Genomic DNA, 21,008 nt, shown 5'->3' on the forward strand with positions numbered 1-21,008 from the left:
TTGTCAGGACCAGCTCTACTGCTTCAGGAGCAGAGGAAGGCGGGGATTGTCAGAACCTGAGGGAACAAAGGGAGATTTGTGTCTGCTGCTGATGCCTCTGGAGTTGGAGGGAGGGGGTGTTGGGTCAGGAGCACCATTTTGGATTTTGTCTGAGGAGCGCTGGAGACCTTTTTTTTTTTTTTTTGCTGACAGTTTTTTTTTTGCCAATTAATTTAATACTGGTTAAATGAGATTCTACTGTATATTGTTTGTTTAGTTCAATAAAAAATGTTAAACCTTAAATTTCTACTGTAGTTAACTCTCAGCCATGCTGCCACAATAGCTAATAGTGCGACTGGGTGGAAGACAGACACAGAAGACACGAGAAGCAATGCACTCACCATAACATCCGCATAGTCCGTGGGCATCTGGATCTGCTTCTCTCCTTCACGGGGAGCCACCGGCGTCCCCTCCCCAGGCCTCCCTGGATTATGTTTCTTCAACCACATGTCATAGACTTGCTGCATGTCCAGCACTGAGCATAGAACACATGAAACAGATTCATCAGAGCCTGAGGCCCATCACCATTGCTCATGACCCAAACACTATGTGCACTCCAGGAGCAAGAGGATGGTCAGAACACTCCATGCAAGTGCAGCCGTCTTTCTGTTTTCTTTAAATGTTAATTGAGTAGAGTGGGGCCTCAGTACTCACACAGGAGGGCAGGGTTGAGGTGCAACGGTGTACGTATACATATGTGCGTGCACACATACGTGTACACAAGTGTGTGTGTCTATGTGTGTACGGCTCTCTGTACTGGAACTGTAAGGGATGCTGCAGGTTAGGACACAGATGCAATGGCAAAGAAATGTGGGAGCCCAAAAAGTAGAGACTACATAGGCAGAGAAGGAAGAGGGAAAGAGAAAGGGTTAATTGCAAGGTTGCTTACGTTTATTCTCCTTCATGAAGGTCCACATGTCTCTCTCCTCGGGGCTGTGAGCAAAGGTGCAGTTCCCCACATACTGGCACTTCCTGTTGTTCTGGGCGTGGACACAGAGCTGCCAGGAAACAGGACCCACAGACTTTGTTAGAGAGGCAAGCGCCGCACAGGAAAGGACTCGTGCGCGCCATGGTGGTAAAAAAATGGTCTTTTGTAAATCACTTTGCCACCCAGATCTCAAGAGTCACTGTTTCTCCTAATTCCATACTGCTCTCAGTTATGCACCCCCTTAACCCGCCCAGTGTGAACCACCAGGCTTCAGTGCACCCATTCATCTGCCATTGGCTATATTCCTCTCTTCTCTCTGAGGCTTTCAAGAATCTGAAGGCAGCAGTCACCTGGTTTGCAGTAGGGGAGTGCAGGGAAAAAGTTTTCATTTTATTTGGTTTATTTGCAAAGAGTTTGCCCTATTGGTAAAACAGGGCACAAACTTTGCAAATAAGGCACAGGTTTTACACATACAGAGTGAATATTAATGATGGACAAAATTTCAGCTTTTTTTTTTTAACTAGCATTTCCATTAGAAAAAGAACATGAAATGACAGACGTCCTTAGATTAGAACTGCCGACTCACTGAAACTTCAGGTTGCCGGTGTTTTCTGCTGCACTGGAAAGTTTGGCTCAAATCCCACTGTGGCTCCTTGTCATCTTGGGCAAGTCTCTTAACTCTCAATTTCCTCAGCTACAAGTTTAAGATTGTGACCCCTTAAGGGACAGGGAAATACCTTAATTCACCTTGAGCTACTACAGAAAAGAGCATGTACTAAAACCAAAAACCTGGCTACTATATGTTTTGCATATCGCTTTTTCAAAACATGTGAAACATGTTGGGTCCAATCCTTCCGAACCGAGTTTAAAAGCAATGAGTGATTTATGAATTGAGTCTAAAAAGAAAATTCTCTACCAAAGCTAAGTTTACTTATTTATAAATCTATTTATTTGAATATGAAATTCAGTACAGTGTGAATAAGCACTAAGCACTTTAAAAAAGTTCTTGAGATGTGTAGCACAAAGCACAGTGCACTTTAGAAAATCATGGTTAAATAGAAATGTAAATTTAATAGTGAGCCAGTGACGATATTTCCACTTAAAGCTCACCGCTATGAAAGTTATTTGATGCGGTGGAGTGGTGGGGTTGAGGCTCAGTAAAAAAACAGACTTCAAAAGCAACTGATTCAAAATTACATCATTTTTTTGGAAGCACAAGTTTGAATGAAGCATCAGCCCCCACCTAACTTTTATCCTATTTCGTGCTATACAGCCCTACAAGGATGACCAGGAATTGCAATTTATTTGCCTATCCAAAGATCACTGGCTATAGATACAGGTCTCTTTTTGGAAAGAATGCTACTATTCCAAGCAAGTAAGCAACAGTCCTGGTTGGGTAATTTTATTAGTGGAACCATGCAGTCTTATGGCACATTTCGAAAAAAGATTAAGACTGTACTATTTGATAAATTCATTTCTTAACTGAAGTTTCAACTGTAACAAAAATCCTATATTGCCTCAGTTGTAAGAATTGTCCCTGTTAGGTTACAAAAATTAGATAGTTCTTTGTCTAATAGATGTTGCCATTGTCATCTAGAAGTAGGAACTTTAGATCATTTATTGTTTCATTTCCCATGTATTATGAATTTTTGGAAATCAATTTGGGACCAAATTAATAATTTATTAGATAACCCTGTGGCATTATCCTATGATACTGTGATATTTGGTATGGAAATGAGAGCAAAAAGTCAGATTTCTGCGAATAACAATAAATTACCGTATTTGCCGGCGTATAAGACGACTTTTCAGTACCTTAAAATCCTCCCCAAAGTCGGGGGTCGTCTTATACGCCGGGTACTGTTTAGAGAGCTGCACGGGGACGCCCCTAGGGTCGCGGGGATCCCGTGGGGATGCCCCCTAGGGTCGCGGGGATCCCATGGGGACGCCTCCGAGGGTCGCGGGGCTCCTGCGGGGCTGGATGCTCAGTCTTCTGGATGTACGCGGCTCTTCTTCTCCCTACCTTCTCTGCTTGCAGCACAGAGCCGAACGGAAGTCTTCCCGAAGTCAGCGCTGACGTCGGAGGGGAGGGAGGGCTTAAACAAAGCTTAAACAAAGCCCTCCCTCCCTCCGACGTCAGCGCTGACGTCGGGAAGACTTCCGTTCGGCTCTGTGCTGCAGGCAGGGCAGATAAGGAGAAGAGAGTAGCCTCGCGGTTCGAGTGGCTACCAAGAGAGAGGGGCTGCCGCCCCGCCCCGGTTGCAGCACAGCCGGCCAGGTTCCCTTACTTTTGTGGCACTTCCCCGACCGACCGATAACAGCCCGGGTCCGACAATCCTCCCTGCCCTGTAGCCGCGAATCTAAATTACCTTCTTACAGCAGCTGTAAGAAGGTAATTTAGATTCGCGGTTAAGGGCAGGGAGGTTTGTCGGACCCGGGCTGTTATCGGTCGGTCGGGGAAGTGCCACAAAAGTAAGGGGACCTGGCCGGCTGTGCTGCACCCGGGGCGGTAGAGAAGGTGTGCGGAAGAAGGGGTAGTCTTATACGGCGAGTATATAACAAAACTCTATATTTTAACTAAAAGTTGGGGGGTCGTCTTATACGCCCAGTCGTCTTATACGCCGGCAAATACGGTACTACTTATAATGACTGGTGTTGCCATTCAGCAAATTACATATAATTGGAAGGATTGGAGGAGATTAAATTACAACTTCTGGTGGAATTCTTTATGCCATATCTATAAAATAGAAAGGTTTATTGCATTACAACGGGGATATTTTAAGAAGTTTCAGGATGTGTGGAAACCATTGACAAAGTATTGTAAAGATTAATTTGAATTTGTTTCCCTTATATTTATCAACTTAAGGTATAGGGAGGGGGGGAAGTTTATTATTATATGTTTTATATGATAATGGAATATATGGGAGGGAGGGATGGGAAAGGGGAAGGGATAAGAATTTATGAAATATATCAATGATTGTTTGTAAGTGATGTATTTATTGTTAATATGAATGAATATATTTAACACTTAATGTATTTTTGAAAATGAATAAAGAATTAATTAAAAAAAACCCAAAAAACCCTATATTGTCTATACTCCAAGTAACATGTTGTATTTTTACTACTAATATTTTGCACTTCGCTGATTGTCCAGCTTCTCTTCTGTGTAAACCGCCTAGAAGTCATTTGATTGTTGGCGGTATAGAAGAATAAAGTTATGTTATGTTATGTAAACTTGACACTCAGCGTGAGGATCACATAGGCCTCGAGAAGCAGCTCTCCTCTCAGGATACTCCTTCTGGAAAACAGCCGAGACACACTGATAGAGAACATGGGGACATTCACACTGCTGTTTGCCGACTGTAATGTTCCTGTTTTGAGCACGAAGCAGGTGAGTCACTGGCTGAGGGTGCCAACGGCCTGCCTCACCGGATCACCCCTCACAGCAATGAGTGCTTATTCCTTTGCTCTCACAAAACTTAGCTCCGGGTCCCACAACTCCTTGTGGAGGGCTTCATTTTCAATTAATATCAACTCAAACAGTTTTATTTTAAACTGTTAACACTGTTGATGCTTTTCAGGTGCAGTGCAAAATTAAAATTTAACAATGCCTTTGAAAAGCAATAGATTCAATAAAAAGTAGGCAATGGGAAGGAAACCTGCAAAGGGATCTTACTGGGTAATTTAGGAGCTACCTAGGTAGACTCCCTTTGGAAATGTACTACAATATAATCTCATTATAACGGACTTCAAGAGACCTGGCTAAACAGTCCCTTATATCCAGAGTTGCATTTTCAAAAACTTTATTTAGGTCATCTTGAAACACCGTACAATCAATGAACAACAGTCGCTGCACAAGCATATCAGCAACATCAATAACAAAACTCAGCAAAACATTGGTACGGCACGAAATAATTGCAAAACCAGAACACTAAAAGATGTTCTAAAGCATTATGTCGCACTGTGGTGGAAAGAAAAATACTGTCATTTTCTTCTGGGCTGCATTTTGATACTGTATCACCGGCACGACACGCGCCTTGTAGGCGGAGCCTGCATGTCTTTTATAGCCGTACAAAACTACAGCTAAAAGCGTCTCTGGGGACCAAATTGTTTGTCCGTTATATGCGAGTCCACTATATGAGGTGCTTTTCTGCATGTTCGTAAAGGTGGACAGCCAGGACTAGCGGATCTCATCCACTATAGACGATATTCCATTATAAGCGAGTCTGTTGTAACGCGATTATACTGCATACAGTTTGGTTTTTTGATCCAATTGCTTGTCTTTTCCCAAACGGAGCTCAATGTATGCTACAATTCAAGTACAGAAATTATTTCCTTGGCCAGAATAGCTTTAATTTTTTACCCATGGTAATACAGGGTTCATTGACTTGGCCAAGATCCCAAGGAATTGAAGTGGGATTTGCACTTTGGTTCTCTGTCGACTGCTCTAGGCACCAGGTACTCCATTCTGCAGCAGTAACCGCAAGGGTGGAATAGTACTGAAGATCAACGAACATTCAACGATCGTCTAAGGATCAACGTGGGATCTGGAGTTAATGAACACATTGATATATCTAGCAGTTTTGGAAAAAGGAACCAATGATATATGATGAATAAGGACAACTGCAGGTTTGAGAATGTAATGAATGGTGTTTAGTGTGTGAATGTTTGGTCTCTCTTGTGTAATTTTGTGTATATCAGTATTTAAGTAATTTTATAATGATTGTGGAAAGTATTTTCTGTAACAAGGTGGTAAACCAATAGTTTAATAAAATATTTGAATGTTAAACTGTTAGTCTTGCGTATAATAGCTTCCCTGTGGAATTAGAGCTTAAAGAATGATGGGGATGAATTTTGTCACCGTGTCATTCTCTACATGATAAACAAAGAATAAAACAGAGAGCTACAACCAATGAACGGGATTCAAAAGTAAATCTCAAAGATAAGAAAAAAAAAATCCCTAAAGGGTATATACCACAGAAAAATACTATAATATCAGAGCAATGTACTCAAATTACAAAGTTAGAAATATTGTACATATTTATTAATTTAAAATTTGCAAAATTTTGTGATACTTTTGCAAATTTTAAATTAATAAATATGTACAATATTTCTAACTTTGTAATTTGAGTACATTGCTCTGATATTATAGTATTTTTCTGTGGTATATACCCTTTAGGGATTTTTTTTTCTTTCTTATCTTTGAGATTCTCTACGTGATGCCACCTTTACATGCCAAGTGGACCCCCCTCCCTCAAGGGTGGGAATACTGCTTCCACAGTGCCTCTGGTCCCAGTCAATCCAAGAAGCAATGGAGCTGAGCAGGGAATCAGACCCAACATTGCCAGTCGGCACCAAATTAGCCTTTTAGAAGTTTAATGGTGACACCAAGGTTTAAACTGAAACAGCAGAACTCTGGGAGATATTTTTAAAGAGCCACAAGGCTTGATGCAACTGACTGCAGCCCACTAGCAAACAGTGGGGCAGGACAGGAAGGCGCCAGCTGATACAGATCAGCAGACTTTTGGGAAAACCCAAAATGAGTTACATATGGGATCAGAGAGGAAAAACACTAACTGGTCTGGTAGGTGCAGAATGGGGTAGAAGAAATAATGGGGTCTGAGAAATAATCCAAGACAGCTGCTATAACTGGGCGTCTGCATTTACACCCCACTTGCAAACACAAATGTACCAGCACTTTCAGGAGTTAGTGTACATTTTCCCTGGAATCTACAAAATTGAATGCAGATAACTAACAATAATTTGGCGCTAACAACCAATTACTGCAGTTAATTGACTCCAATTAGGATTTGCACGTGAATCTCACTAACTGCTATTCTATAAAGATGAGTGCACAAAGATTATTTAAAATTGTGCAGAATTCCCCCAGAAGGACAAAAATTCTGCACGCTTTATTTGTAATTTTCTTGTGCAGAATTCCCCAGTAAGGGCTGGCATCTCTGCCCCCCCCACCCCCCCAGGCATTAAATACTGCCCCTCCACTACTACTACCATGACCACCATCACAGCAGTTTCTATGTATCTTTCTACAGATCTCCACCCCATCCCTATGGCACATACATACCTCATCCACCTTTTCCAGAATCCATCTTTTTTCCAGCCCCCTCCCCCACTCCATCCATCTTTCTTCCAACACCCCTCCTTGTACATACACACCATCCACAATTTTTCAGCTCTCCTCTCCATCTGAGGTTTTTTTTAGGCCCCCCTCCCCCCTGCAGACTCACCGCTCCAGCACAGAAAGAGAACAGTACGTTGCTTCTTGCTCCTCTGTTATCCCGGGGCCGACTGTCCCTTTGAGCCACATAAAGGAACCGCCAGGGGTCAAGGGAGCAAAGGAAGAAGCGTTTGATCTGTGGCTGTACAGCTCCTCTTCTTGCCACACTGGAGTGGTGAATGTGCAGGGAGGGAGACAGTCAGAAAGCAGACTGCACAAAACTGTGCAGGGGAAAAAGGCAGAATTCTGTGCCGTCTGTGGAGCTGGGGAATTCTGAACAAATTCTGCACTGTGCAGTAGTGCAGAATTCCCTCAGGAGTAATACTGTCTGATCATATAATGCCTTTCAAATCCTAAAGTGCTGACGGGAGATTGTTCCAAATATCCAGTGACCTCCCAAAAAAATATGACTTTTCTCACTCTAGTGAAGTGTTTCTCAAACCCAGATCCAACTAGTTGGGGTTTCAGGATATCCACAATGAATATGCACGAGAAAGATTTACATACCAAGGAGACAGTGCATGCAAATACATTCTGGTTATCCTGAAAAACCTGACTGCCACCCCTTGCCCTGCTCACCATTTCCTGCCCTCCCCCCAGCATTCATGTGGCCCACACTTTTTCAGTTCCTCTCACAGCCCCCACCACTTCCTAAGGTGCTCACATCATACTGCTGCAGGAAGCCACGGATGGATGGTGGAGGTCGCACCGAAACCCATTTCTTTTTCATCTTCGACATCACCAGTAGTACTCGTCGTTCCTTTGTCCAACTGTGAACACCAAAGAAAGAGAAAACTACTTAATGAGAACAGTTATGATCCCTAGAAGGGTTCTGTCACAACAAGTCAGATAGCTTCAGGTGTTCGTGAGCATGGAGAGCAACTCTAATCACCAGGATCTTCTGTCCTCTTTCAGAGTCTTCTGAAACATTAATAGGGGGTTTGGTCCAGATTTCAACTTGGACGCTGCTTCAAATGGTTGAAGACTGGGCTGAGGGCATGCACTGTGCCTACAGTAGCACCTGGGGTTAAATTCTTGAAAAGCCGCCGAGAAAATTAGTCGCCGGCAGGCACCTAGATTTTGCCTACTGGCGACTAACTTAAGGATTTTAATTGGTTCCATGTGGCACAATAATTGTTTGTGCCATTAAAAAACAATTAAAACCTCCTTAAAAAAAAATTGGGTGATGCTAGGCAGCCTCTGGAACCAACACCTAGGTCCACGGCCACTAGCATCACCCTAGTGACGTCAAAGCCCAGAAACGGGCATGTTAGGGGCAGTGTAAGACTTCAGTGTCGCTAAGTGACGCTAGCCGCAATTCTATAAGGACTCTAGGCACCGGAAATATAGGCCTGTAAAACCCTGGTCTAAATTTCTAGTGCCTAGGGTCCTTCTAGGTCAGATATGGGCAACTCCAGTCCTTGAGGGCTGGAATCCAATCGGGCTTTCAGGATTTTCCCAATGAATATGCACTGAAAGCAGTACATGCAAATAGATCTCATGCATATTCTGTTCTAGGTGCTGGTATCCCCGATTCTGGAAATGACGCCTGGTCGTGATTGACATTCAGCAGGCACTAGTTTTCTAGGGGCTTGCTGTACCAAGTTCCGCTTACAGAATCAGCCCCCTAGTGGCTAACCAAAGGACATCCACAGAGTTGGCTGCTTAGAATGCTTTGTCTTTGCTCCTGGGTTACAGAGGAGCCATACAATACTTGCGCAATACAGTATAATCTCGTTATAACGGACTTCAAGGGACCTGGAAAAATGGTCCATTATATCCAGAGTTGCATTTTAAAAAAAACAACAACATTATTTTTTTTTTTTTTGTAACTGTTTATTTATGACAAGAGAAAAACAGCACAGCAAAACATCAGGAATATCCAACAACAATACAGGCAGGCAATCTGCAGATCAACAAATCTCCTGATGTCACCCCCCCACCCCCTCCCCCCCTCCCCCCCTAGTGACAGCACCCTGCTCCCCCCAAAAACCCAAGAACACCACCAATAGGCACAATTACACCCCAACGTGAGGAAAAGTAGAAAAATCAGAAAAGAAGTGGACCAAAGGTCACAGACCCCAATAAGAACCCCAAGAAGACACCCCCCCACAAAACCCATCCGGCCGAAGCCAATAACTCAGCTGACAACAGAACTATTCATCCCCAAACCCTCCATTGCCAGGTATCTCCCCCAAATATCGTGATATTGCTGCCATTTTCTAGTCAACAGGGCCGAGAGCCGATATTTCTCACACACCCATCCCAATTTCTCTCGCACCAGAGCCAAAGTAGGTGAAGCAGTACTGCGCCAGTGTTGAGCCACAGTCAGCCTAGCCGCTGTAAAAGCCAAGCGCACCAATCTATCCTGGGTGTCATCTACCCCTCCAGAGGGAAACCCCAACAAAGCCACCTCAGCTCTTTTCGCGAGAGGCACTTGAAGGAGAGCCCCCACATACTTAAACACCTGGCTCCAGAAGTCTTGAATGGAGGGGCAACTCCACCACATATGAAAGAATGTTCCCCGCTGCCCACATCCCCTCCAACAGAAGTCTGTGCCCGTAGCGGACATCCTGCTCAGAGTCACTGGGGTGAGATACCAGCGCACCAGCATTTTAAGCGCATTCTCCACCAACATAGGGGCTACAGCTAAATGATGTATCCTATACGAAATAGTTTCCCACAGAGATGCCTCAAACACCTGCCCCAAGTCCCCTTCCCAAGCCAGTAAATACGGAGGCTTCCGGTCTTTATCCTGATGCACCCATTTATACAGCAGCGAAATGCAACCTCTACGCACTGGGGACCCCAAAAGCTGCTCAAAGTCAGAACAGCTATAAGCTGCAACATCTTCCCTTTTAGCCTTCTGCAAATAACTTTTCACTTGTAGATACGGGAAGAGGTCCTTAGAATCAAGCTGATAAAGCTTTTGGATCTCTGGAAAAGCACAAATGGACTCTCCCTCTATAAATTGGCCAAAGTACTGCAACCCTTTCCTTGCCCACCGCACAAATATCCCCCCATCTCTGCCCGGTACGAAATCAGAGGCAGTGCACAATGGTAAATGATGCAACCCCTTACTACGACCCAAGAGTTTGCCAGCCTCTCCCTTCCACACCCTCATTGTCCAATTAGTAAACGGGTTAGAAATGCTTCCCAACTCCCGTGCCCCCAAGTCCCCCCACATAAGCGACCCTAGGGTACGAGCCCCTCCCGAGCCACTCAAAACTCCCTGCTCTACCTGCACCCACAACTTCAAAGATGGCGCATGCCACTCCACTCCCGCTCGGAGTTGAGCCGCGCGGTAGTAATGCTCCAAATGGGGGAGTCCCAGACCCCCTTCCGCTTTAAACTTGAACATGGCCCATTGAGCCACCCTGGGTCGTCTACCTCCCCACACGAATCGTAAAAGGTTCCGCTGCCATCGGAGAAGATACTGTCTAGGGACCTCAATAGGCAAAACCTGAAAAAAATATAAGAACTTCGGCAGTACCAACATCCTAATAACCTCCATGCGCCCCATCCAAGACACATATAATGAGGCCCACCGATCCATATCCCTAGCTAGGGATGCTACCAAAGGAATATAGTTAAGCTGAAATAGGGATGTCCAATCCACCCCCAACTGAATACCCAGATATCGTATAGGGCCCTTAACCCACCGAAAGGGCACCACCCTCTGAATACACGGAATATCCACTATCGGGACCGATATATTAAGTATCTCCGTTTTTGTCATATTGGCTTTAAAGCCTGATAAAGCCCCATAGTCTGTCATAAGATCCTGAAGGGATCTAAGGGACTCCGCCGAGCCCTCCACAATTGCTAAAATATCGTCAGCAAATAAGGACAATTTATGCTCACCCCCTTGAACCCGTACGCCCTTCACCCCAGAGGCTAGTCGGATCTTTTGCGCAAGAGGCTCAATCACCAAAGCAAAAAGCAAAGGTGAGAGCGGACAACCCTGTCTCGTTCCCCGCCTGAGCTCAAAAGGAGCAGAGTATACCCCATTAATTTTCACACACGCCAGAGGTCCGTTATACAAAGACAGAATCCAAGACACATATCTGGCCCCCAGACCTACATGGTGAAGAACTGCCTCCATAAAACGCCAATCCACGCGGTCAAAGGCCTTCTCGGCATCCACCGCCACTGCTACCCAAGGACCTCCACTGCGTCGGGCCTGCCAAATCAAGTTCAAGACTTTGCGGATTCCATCTGCCGCCTGCCTTCCCCCTATGAATCCCACCTGATCTGGGTGAATAAGTGTCGGCATGTGAGGGGATAAACGATCAGCCAGCACTCGAGCCAGAATTTTGGTATCAATACCCAACAGTGAGATAGGCCTGTAGCTCCCACACTGAGTGGCATCCTTCCCTGGCTTTGGTAAAATCGTGATCCCAGCCAGCCGCATATAAAAGGGCAATTGGGCTCCCTCTCTCACATTATTGTATAAACGCACCAACAATGGAGCCACCAATGTAGACATCTTCTTGTAAAACAACCCCGTGAACCCATCTAAGCCCGGTGATTTCCCCGGTCTCAATTGTCTAATCACATTATGTACCTCCTCCAACGTAATGTCCTCATCCAGCCCCTGCGCTTCACAGGCCGTAAGGGATGCCAAGCCCAAATCCTGAAGATACTTCCCAATTTCTTCCCCCGACCCCTGACTCTCTGGCGTATAAAGCTGCTGATAGAATTCACGAAATCGTGCATGAATAGCCCCCTCAGCTGTCAATGTTTGTCCCGAGCCATCCTTAATAGCCATAATATTAGACTGCGTCTGCTGCAGGCGCAGACGATGAGCCAGCAATTTCCCCGCTCTATTACCAGATTCAAAGAACCTTAAACGAAGACGTTCAAGATTGAATTGAATCTCCTCATCCTCCATCTTCCCCAATTCCGCCCGAACTTCCCTTATCCGAAGCCCAAGGGGAGCTCCCCCCTGGCCCCTCTTATGTTGATCTACCAGTTGACGTAAAGTCTCTCTCAGACTCCGTTCCTTTTGCAATTGAAGCCTCTTTTTATGAGCGGCCATAGAAATAAGCTCCCCCCGCAGTACGGCCTTCAAACTTTCCCATATTGTTATCGGAGAGTAGGAATCAACATTATTATGCTCCAAAAAGTCTCAATAACCTGCTCCACCTTGCGGACCATCTGCGGATCTTTCAATAAACTATCATTCAATCTCCAGTAGTGATCCCCTACTCTCGAAGCTCCCCATCGCACATCCATCCAAATGGGAGCATGATCTGACCAGCCAATGTCCCCAATGGAGGACCCCAGTAGTCTACCCCCCCATCCCTTATCCAGATATAGCATGTCAATTCTAGTATAGACCCCATGAACAGGGGAGTAGTATGTATAATCTTTATCCAGGCAATGCTGAGATCTCCACCCATCTACAATATTGAGTACGTCAACCAAGTGTCTAAGGCGTTTCCTATCGGACTTAAGCCGGTCCCCTCCAACCCCCGTAGAGTCCCACCTGGGATTCATAACTAAATTAAAATCCCCTCCCACAATCACCGACCCCTTCTTAACCTGCAGTACCTTGGCCAATACCTCATCGAAAAAAGAACCCTGTTTAGAATTCGGGGCATATAAATTCACCAGCGTGACTACCTCCCCATTTATCTGCCCCACCCAAATCACCCAGCGCCCCCTCTCATCCCTCCATTCCCGTTCAGGCACGATCTTAAGACGTTTAGCAAACAAAATGCCCACCCCTGCCTTTTTCCTTTCTGTCCTATTAGAGGCCCAGACCCTTCCCGGATATTCTCTATATTGTACCAGCTTCTCCCCAGGGCGCACAAAATGAGTTTCCTGAATGAAGCTGATATCAATACGCAGCCTTTTCAACTCCTTCAACAAAAGCTGGCGTTTACGTGGCATATTGAGGCCCTTAACGTTAAAACTGCCCAATCTCAAAGAATCAGGTCCCATGACCCAAGAATCCTACCCCACACCCTGCACCCCTCTTCCCCTTCCCCCCACTCCAGATCCAAAAGCCCATGCTGTCACCTACCCATCCCCCTATCCCCACCCCCCACCAGCCCCACCCCCCTCCCAACCCTACCCATATCCACCTGCTCCTCAGCCCTTCCATGACTCCGGGTGACCCCCCCCCCCAGCTCATGAACCCCTCATCCATTCCCCCTCCCCTCCCCAGCCCCCCAACAAGCATTCATCCTCAGTCCCACTCCCATAGGCACCCTCTCACACTCACCCCCATGAAGAAAACCCCTCACATCCAACCCCCCACTCAGTCCCAGCCTCACATCTGCCCAGTCAAGGCATTGACAGTCCCAATTGTCCAAGTGCAGCCAAGCAGGATCCGCCATTGTTCACTTGCCACTGCTCACTCGCCAGTGCCATTGGAAGGTCCAGCTCCGCTTCTTCCACATGGTTCCTCCACCTCTCGACCACCAGCACCCGGCTTTCGGGACCTGGTCACACGCTCTCTCCAGCGAAATTTCTCTGACTGCTGGGTCCCTTGCCGGTCCGACATCAGAACCTCTCCAGTAAGGATCCCCTCCTTCCGCAACAGTTTGCCAGCCTCCGCTACAGTGGTCACTTTCTTATGGACACCGTTAATAGTGAGAAGGAGCCCAAAGGGGAACAGCCATCTATATCTGAGGTTGTTCTGCTTCAGGATCATCACGATCGGGCGAAACTCTCTCCTGCGTTGCAAAGTAATAGCAGAAAGGTCCTGAAACACCTCCACTTTATTGGTCTTCCACTCAAACGACCCCAGATCACGGGCCTTGCGCACCATCCGCTCCTTGTCTGCATAATTGTGGAGACATGCAATAATGTCCCTTGGATAGTCATCTCGCTTGGGTCCCAGTGTGCGATGAGCCCGGTCCATTTTCAAGACCCCACTGGGCTCTCCGCCGTCGTCAGCCAGGGAGAAGAGAGAGTGATATATCTCCTGCACCACCTTCACTGCATCTGCATAATTCGCCGATTCTGGTACACCGCGGATGCGGACATTATTCCGGCGGGACCGGTTTTCCAAATCCTCCACCCGGTGGTAACAGTCCTGCCAGTCCTTTTGGGCTGCCTCAAATGCCCCACTCAAATTTTGTACCACCTCCTCCTGCTCCCCCATTCTCCTTTCAGTCTCCTCCACTCTCCCCATGAGGTCGGCTATGTCCCTCTTGATTTCCTTCACTGCGTCCCGGATTTTCCCTTTGACACCAGCAACTTCCTGCTTAATGTCGCAGACCCATTGCTGGAGGTCTGCTTTAGTCACAGCTGCGGAAGAGGAATCCATTCTCCGCAGTCTCGGAGAAGACCCCCTCTCCGACTCTTCATCGGACCCGCTCTCCCCGGACTCACGCTGGGACGCGCACGAGGCTCCGCGCGACTGGCGCAGGCCGCTCTTTTCTGGCGCCTTCTCGTGCGGTCTCCCTTCGTCGGGTTTCTTTTTAGACGGCATATTCCGAAGCCGCTCAGCTGCACTCGCACAGCTCACCGGGTGCCCCGCTCGCTACCGCGGCTTGCCTGCTCCTGATCGGGGGAACGTTCGCTCGAGGATCAGAGCTCCGGCTCTAACCCGCCATTCAGGGTGATGACGTCACCGGAAGTCAACAACAACATTATTTAGGTCAACTTGAAACAACGTTCAATCGATGAACAACAGTCACTGCACAAGCATATCAGCAACATCAAGAACAAAACTCAGCAAAACATTGGTATGGCACGAAATGATTGCAAAACCAGAACACTAAAAGATGTTCTAAAGCATTATGTCATACTGTGGTGGAAAGAAAAATACTCTGTCATTTTCTTCTGGGCTGCATTTTGATACTATATCGCCGGCACGCCATGTGCCTTGTAGGCGAAGCCTGCATGTCTGTTATAGCTGAACAAACTACAGCTAAAAGCGGCTCTGGGGACCAAATTGGTTGTCCGTTATATCCAAAAATCCGTTATATGCGATGATTTTCTGTACGTTTATAATGGCACACGGCCGGGACCAGCGGACCTCGTCCACTCTAGGCTAGGTTCCGTTCTAAGCGAGTCCGTTATAACGAGATTATACTGTATATGAAAACATTGGCAGCCATCTAAGATGTATGCTCTATTTTCTGTTTCCCTTCTCCTTGTTTTTGTTCAGTATGATTATGCTCTTTGCTGTCATTATTTGGCATTCCTTTCACCCCTCTGTTTTATTGTACTTTTAGATTTTTTATTTTTTTTTAACATAAACCGCTTCAGTTTGTTTTTCACAAAAGGCAGTATATTAAGCATGTACATATACAATCACGATAACTCCTGATCCCAAATGAGCCCCATAAGGGGGGAACCCACATACTGAACGGCGTATCAAAATTTTCCACCTACTGCACACACACATCCAAAAAACAAACAAACCACCATACAATGGGTATAAGTGTCTAAAGCAGAGGCCTGGGCTAGAAGGGAGCATTCTTTCCCCACCTTTGCAATTACAAGGTTTCGCACCATATGCTCCGCTCAAATCCCTTCATCCAGTCACACAAAACCTCCTTACCATTCCATCTCTAAGGCACATTAACACCATGCGATCTAACATCTTTTCAGTTACTGCCCCCTCTCTCTCTGGAACTCCACACCAAACTATCTAAGAGAAGAAACAACTCTAAATTATTATAAATCCAAATTGAAAACTTTTCTGTTCAGTGACGCCTTTGGACTACAATTGTCCTTTTAAGGGCAATTCAATGCTTCCCTAAAACGCCCTTTCCCCTTCCTCTTGCTTGTCCCTTCTCTGTTCTATTCTTTTAAGATTGTAGTTCTACCCCTCTTTCCTTTTGTTACAGTTCATCCAGCTAACTCCACTGTCGTACTAACTTCCCCGAGTGATGTTGTTATTTTATTTTAAATGTACCTTATGAAATGCTCTTTTAATTGATGTACACTGTTTAGAAGTCTGATTAGGTGGTATAACAATTTTTTAAATAAATTTGAAACTTGAGTTACAAGTTTCTGCACTTTCATATTTTTGCAGGAAATGGTTGGGGCGGGAGAAGTGGTAAGAGAGCATGTCGTGGAATGTCATGTGACTAGTCAGTCAGGCAACAGGGTGATTATGTGGAACTGTGATGTGATTTGCTTTTGAGATATTTAATAGTGTTTAAAAACTAAAAAGTGCGGAAACTTTTTTTTTTACAATCCCTCATAGATTGAGGATCGTATCTGGTAAAACTGTTTGGGTGCTGCTTCACAGAGGTTTGAGAGACACTGCTTTAATGTATTATCTGTATAACAATTTCAATTTCTTTCTTGCTAGATAATTTATCTTGGTTTTGCAGGTCTCTAAACTGAGGCTTGAAATTACTCAAAGAGCCACCACCTTAGTAGTTATACAGCTTTCATCATGCATAATGTGAAAGATAAAATCAGCCAATCAGATTTCACTTCTGGCATCAAGTTCTGCCTTACCCACCTATCCCAGTCACTCTTTGCCTCTTTGGTATCACAGCAAATGGTTATCAGTGATGCCCCAAATCATCATAAAACACCTTTAACTCTGCCCACTTTGATGATGTACCCAAGATGGTGGCTTTCATGGGTATCCACAGGGAGTATCGGTTGCCATCCTTATCTCTTATCTACCATATGGATGACATCACCAGAAGCCGTCATCCGTGTGGCTGGGAATATGTCACAGAAACATGGCTTCCTCCAAGTGGGGACCCAGTAGAAAACATGCACAATGTGGTAGAGAAAATGGTTGTCCCCATGTGGGAACCCTAATAAGAAGAATGCACAGTGTGAACAAGTCCCTCACGGGGTTTTTTTTTCTAGCAGATAGCATGACAACCAAACTTGTTTAGAGACTGTTTCTCTGCCTTTCACTCAGACAAATTGGAGAAACAGCAGGCTGTGTCTGTATACAGGCATACACCCAGAAATACAAACAACAAACGCCTGAGGGGGGAGAAAAAGAATCGCTGATATACCAGCCTAGCACAACTTTGTAATTGTTAACAATTTCTAGGGCAGAGATTTATTACAGTCCAGTACTTCAGCGGCCCCACTTTACTTCTCCCCTTTTTCATTAATTTAAGCAGCGCAAGACAAACTAAGAGCTAGAAAATACCATGTTTCCCCCCAAATAAGACACTGTCTTATGTTAATTTTGGGCTGAAAAAAATCCACTAGGTCTTATTTTCGGGGAAACAATGCCCAATCACAAACCCACAGCATCTTTCTATCCCCCCCACCTGCCACGCAGCCGAATCACCGCCGCCCCTTTCAGCTCTCCATCCCCATGCTGACCGCGAGACCGACATACCATTATCTTCTTCCAAACGGCAACACCGCAGCAGCAATCTAAACGGGCTGTTTCGGGCCTTCTACCGCCGGGGCTTTGCTGATGACACCATCAGTGATGCAACAGAGAAATGCCCCAGCGGGAGAAGGCATGAAGCAGCGTGTTTAGATTGCTGCTGCAACACTACCGTTTGGAAGAAGGTAATGGTATGTCGGTCTCACAGTCGGCAAGGGGAGGGAGAGATGGAAGGATCGGCGGGAGAGGGTGCGCGGGGGGAGAGGGAGCGCTGCTGCCTGCGAATCCAGCGCTTCAACTAGGGCTTATTTTTGGGGTAGGGCTTATATTAAGACCTACCCCAAAAATCATGCTAGGGCTTATTTTCGTGGAAACAAGGTAGCAAATACATAAGCCATGAATTGATGTGTAGGATTTCTGAACAATTTCAGGTTTGGTTTTGTTTTTTGCAAAGAAGCCCATCGTGATTCTGGGGAGGGGCAGAGGAAGAAGTAACTATGATCTCTATGAGAACTCTCATTCCTCTTAGAAAGGCCAAATGGCCCATCCAGTCTGCCTATCCGCAGCATCCACTCTCTCCTCCTCCCTCTCCATAAGAGATCCCACATGCCTGTCCCACAGCTTTCTTGAATTCAGCCACAGTCTGTCTCCACCACCTCTACAGGGAGCCTATTCCACATGTCTACCACCCTTTCTGTAAAAGTATTTCCTTAGCTTACTTCTGAGCCTGTCACCTCTTAACTTCATCCTATGCCCTCATTCCAGAGCTTTCCTTCATTTGAAAAGACTCGCCTCCTGTACATTAAACGCCTCTTCATTCATCCACCCACCTCTTTCTTAAGTTTTCTGAACAGAAAATGCTGTTAAAGGAAGGGCAGAATTTATGGTGAACTATGGGTTTTAAAAAATTGGCAGCAAGAGCTTTTGTGAATTTTGGCAGCAGACCTACAAGAAGAAACTTTGCAATTGCTCAGCATTTTGTGTTCTGAAAACCAAGAAAGACGTGGGTGGATGAATGAAGAGGAGCAAACTTCTTTGCAAAAGAAAAAAAAATTATAGTTTAAGCCACAAGACATTCATATCCAATGAAATAATTACGGTAAACTGATTTTTTAATAGTCCAATTTATATTACCATAGAGATCTGTTTGAACACTTCCCTTTCCTTACTGCTATAGAAACTATTTGCCAAGGGATTATTCTATGAATCAATGAGAGAGAGAGAGAGAGAGAGAAAGAGAAAAAGAGAGAAAGAAAGAGAGAAAAAGAGAGAGAGAGAGAGAAAGAGAGAGAGATCTTCAAGAACCAAGAAATGCAGTTGGAGACCAAGAAAATATGGCAGAGGACTACAGAAATATTTTTCACTGTTTTGGGTGCCATGGGTTTGATTAATAGGAATTTTCAAGCCCACTATGATAAGCTGTCTTCACATTATATCCTATGAACGCCAGAAGAAAGCTCTCTTTGGAATGATCCAAATACTTCCTTGAGAAATAGCAATAAATTTGAGAGGCTGAGATCTTATTCCATATACCCCTGTCTTAGGAGTGAGGTTCATTATTGTCATGGTAATTGCAAAACTCATAACAAAAACCAAAAAATAAACCTGTCTCATGAACGGCCACCCCCTACAGAAACTATACACTAGCACCCTAATTCTATAAACTTGTGCACAAAAGTTTACGCTTAGGGCCAGATTCTATAAACAGCGCCGTTGTTGTCATTCACCTAAAAAACATCCGCCGACCATGTGTCACTCACCTAAAGGTGCCGTTTATAGAATCGCAGCTTTGTGAAAGGTAGGCATTCCCTCCTTTCACTGTCCCAAGTTCATGCCCCCCCCCCCCCCGGAGTGTGTGTACCAGAGCCATCCAGGTAGGCCATCTTCCTGCCTTCCAGACGCACTTGCTTCTTCACAAAGCTGCGGAATGCGGTTCCCACACGCTACATGTGGCTGACCCAGAAGCCTTCCCTCTGATGTCAGCTCTTACGTCAGAGGGAAGGCTTCCATGTCAGCTGTGGGCAGCATGCAGGAAATGCTGCCTGCGGCAGGAAGGAGGCTTACTTGGATGGCTGGATGGCAAGTGCAGCTGGAAGGCAGGAAGAAAGAGGTGCTGTTTGGATGATCAAGAGAACACACCCATGGAAGCCTCGCAAGAGGTGCCTCCATCCCCGCGGGATCCTCATGGACCCAGGGGGAAGCCCATCAGCCCCGTTCCTGTGCAGCTCTCTAATAAGAATGTAAACATTTTACTGACAAAAATATTAGAACATCATAAGAACATAAGATTTGCTGCTGCTGGGTCAGACCAGTGGTCCATCGTGCCCAGCAGTCCGCTCACACAGTGGCCCTTAGGTCAAAGACCAGTGCCCTATTTGAGTCTAACCTTACCTGCGTATGTTCTGTTCCAGTAGGAACTTATCCAACCTTCCCCTATAACAGCTTCTGGAAGAGCATTCCAGATTTCTACCACTCTGGGTGAAGAAGAACTTCCTTACGTTTGTACAGAATCTTTTCCCTTCTAACTTTAGTGAGTGCCCTCTCGTTCTCTTTACCTTGGAGAGGGTGAACAATCTCTCTTTCTCTACTAAGTCAATTCCCTTCAATATCTTGAATGTTTCGAACATGTCCCCTCTCAGTCTTCTCTTTTCAAGGGAGAAGAGGCTGAGTTTCTCTTGCTTCTCGTTGTACGACAACTCCCTCAAGTCCCTTAACTATTTTCATCGCTCTTCTCTGGACCCTTTCAAGTAGTACTATGTCCTTTTTCATGTAAAGTGACCAGTGTGGCCCAGTATAATGGCATGATAACCTTTTCAGATCTGTTTGTGATCCCATTCTTAATCATTCCTAGCATTCTATTTGCCCTTTTCACCGCGACCGCACATTGCGCGAACAGTTTCATTGACTTGTCTACAAGTACTCCCAAGTCTCTTTCCTGGGGGCTCTCTCCAAGTATAGCACCGGAAATCCTGTATTCGTGCATATGATTTTTGTTACTGACATACATCACCTTGCACTTATTCACGTTGAACATCATTTGCCATTTCACGGCCCATTCCTCGAGCGTATTTATGTCTCTTTGTAGGTCTTCGCAATCCTTCTGTGTCTTCACTACTCTGAATAACTTTGTATCATCCACAAATTTCATCACCTCACTTGTCATGCCAATTTCTAGGTCATTTATAAATATGTTGAAGAGCACAGGCTCGAGCACCGAACCCTGCGGCACTCCACTCGTGACGCTTTTCCAGTCTGAGTATTGTCCATTCACCCTCACTCTCTGTTTCTTATCCACCAACCAGTTTTTAATCCACGTGAGTATATCACCCTCGATTCCATGGCTTGCAATTTTTCGAAGTAGACGTTCATGCAGAACCTTGTTGAATGCCTTCTGAAAATCTAGATATACGATATCGACTGGGTCACCCTTGTCTATCTGCCCATTTACTCCTTCGAAGAAGTGCAGTAAGTTTGTCAAGCAAATCTTCCTTTGCTGAAGCCGTGCTGGCTGTTCCTCATCA

The 21,008-nt window shown here is 45.5% G+C and overlaps 1 protein-coding gene across 6 annotated transcripts in view; it reads right to left on the reverse strand.

Annotated features, from left to right (window-relative positions):
- Positions 1-21,008, reverse strand: part of ZC3H7B (zinc finger CCCH-type containing 7B) — a 204,980-nt gene that overhangs the window by 16,831 nt on the left and 167,141 nt on the right. For all 6 annotated transcript variants that reach the window (XM_033929400.1, XM_033929398.1, XM_033929404.1 and 3 more), the window contains 3 exons: positions 7,867-7,972; positions 929-1,037; positions 381-514 (listed from right to left, as the gene is read on the reverse strand). In XM_033929400.1, coding sequence (XP_033785291.1) covers positions 381-514; positions 929-1,037; positions 7,867-7,972 — 349 coding nt within the window. The remainder of the gene's footprint in view (positions 1-380; positions 515-928; positions 1,038-7,866; positions 7,973-21,008) is intronic.

Source organism: Geotrypetes seraphini, chromosome 2 (genome assembly GCF_902459505.1).
Source record: "Geotrypetes seraphini chromosome 2, aGeoSer1.1, whole genome shotgun sequence".
In the NCBI taxonomy this organism is placed as follows: domain Eukaryota; kingdom Metazoa; phylum Chordata; class Amphibia; order Gymnophiona; family Dermophiidae; genus Geotrypetes; species Geotrypetes seraphini.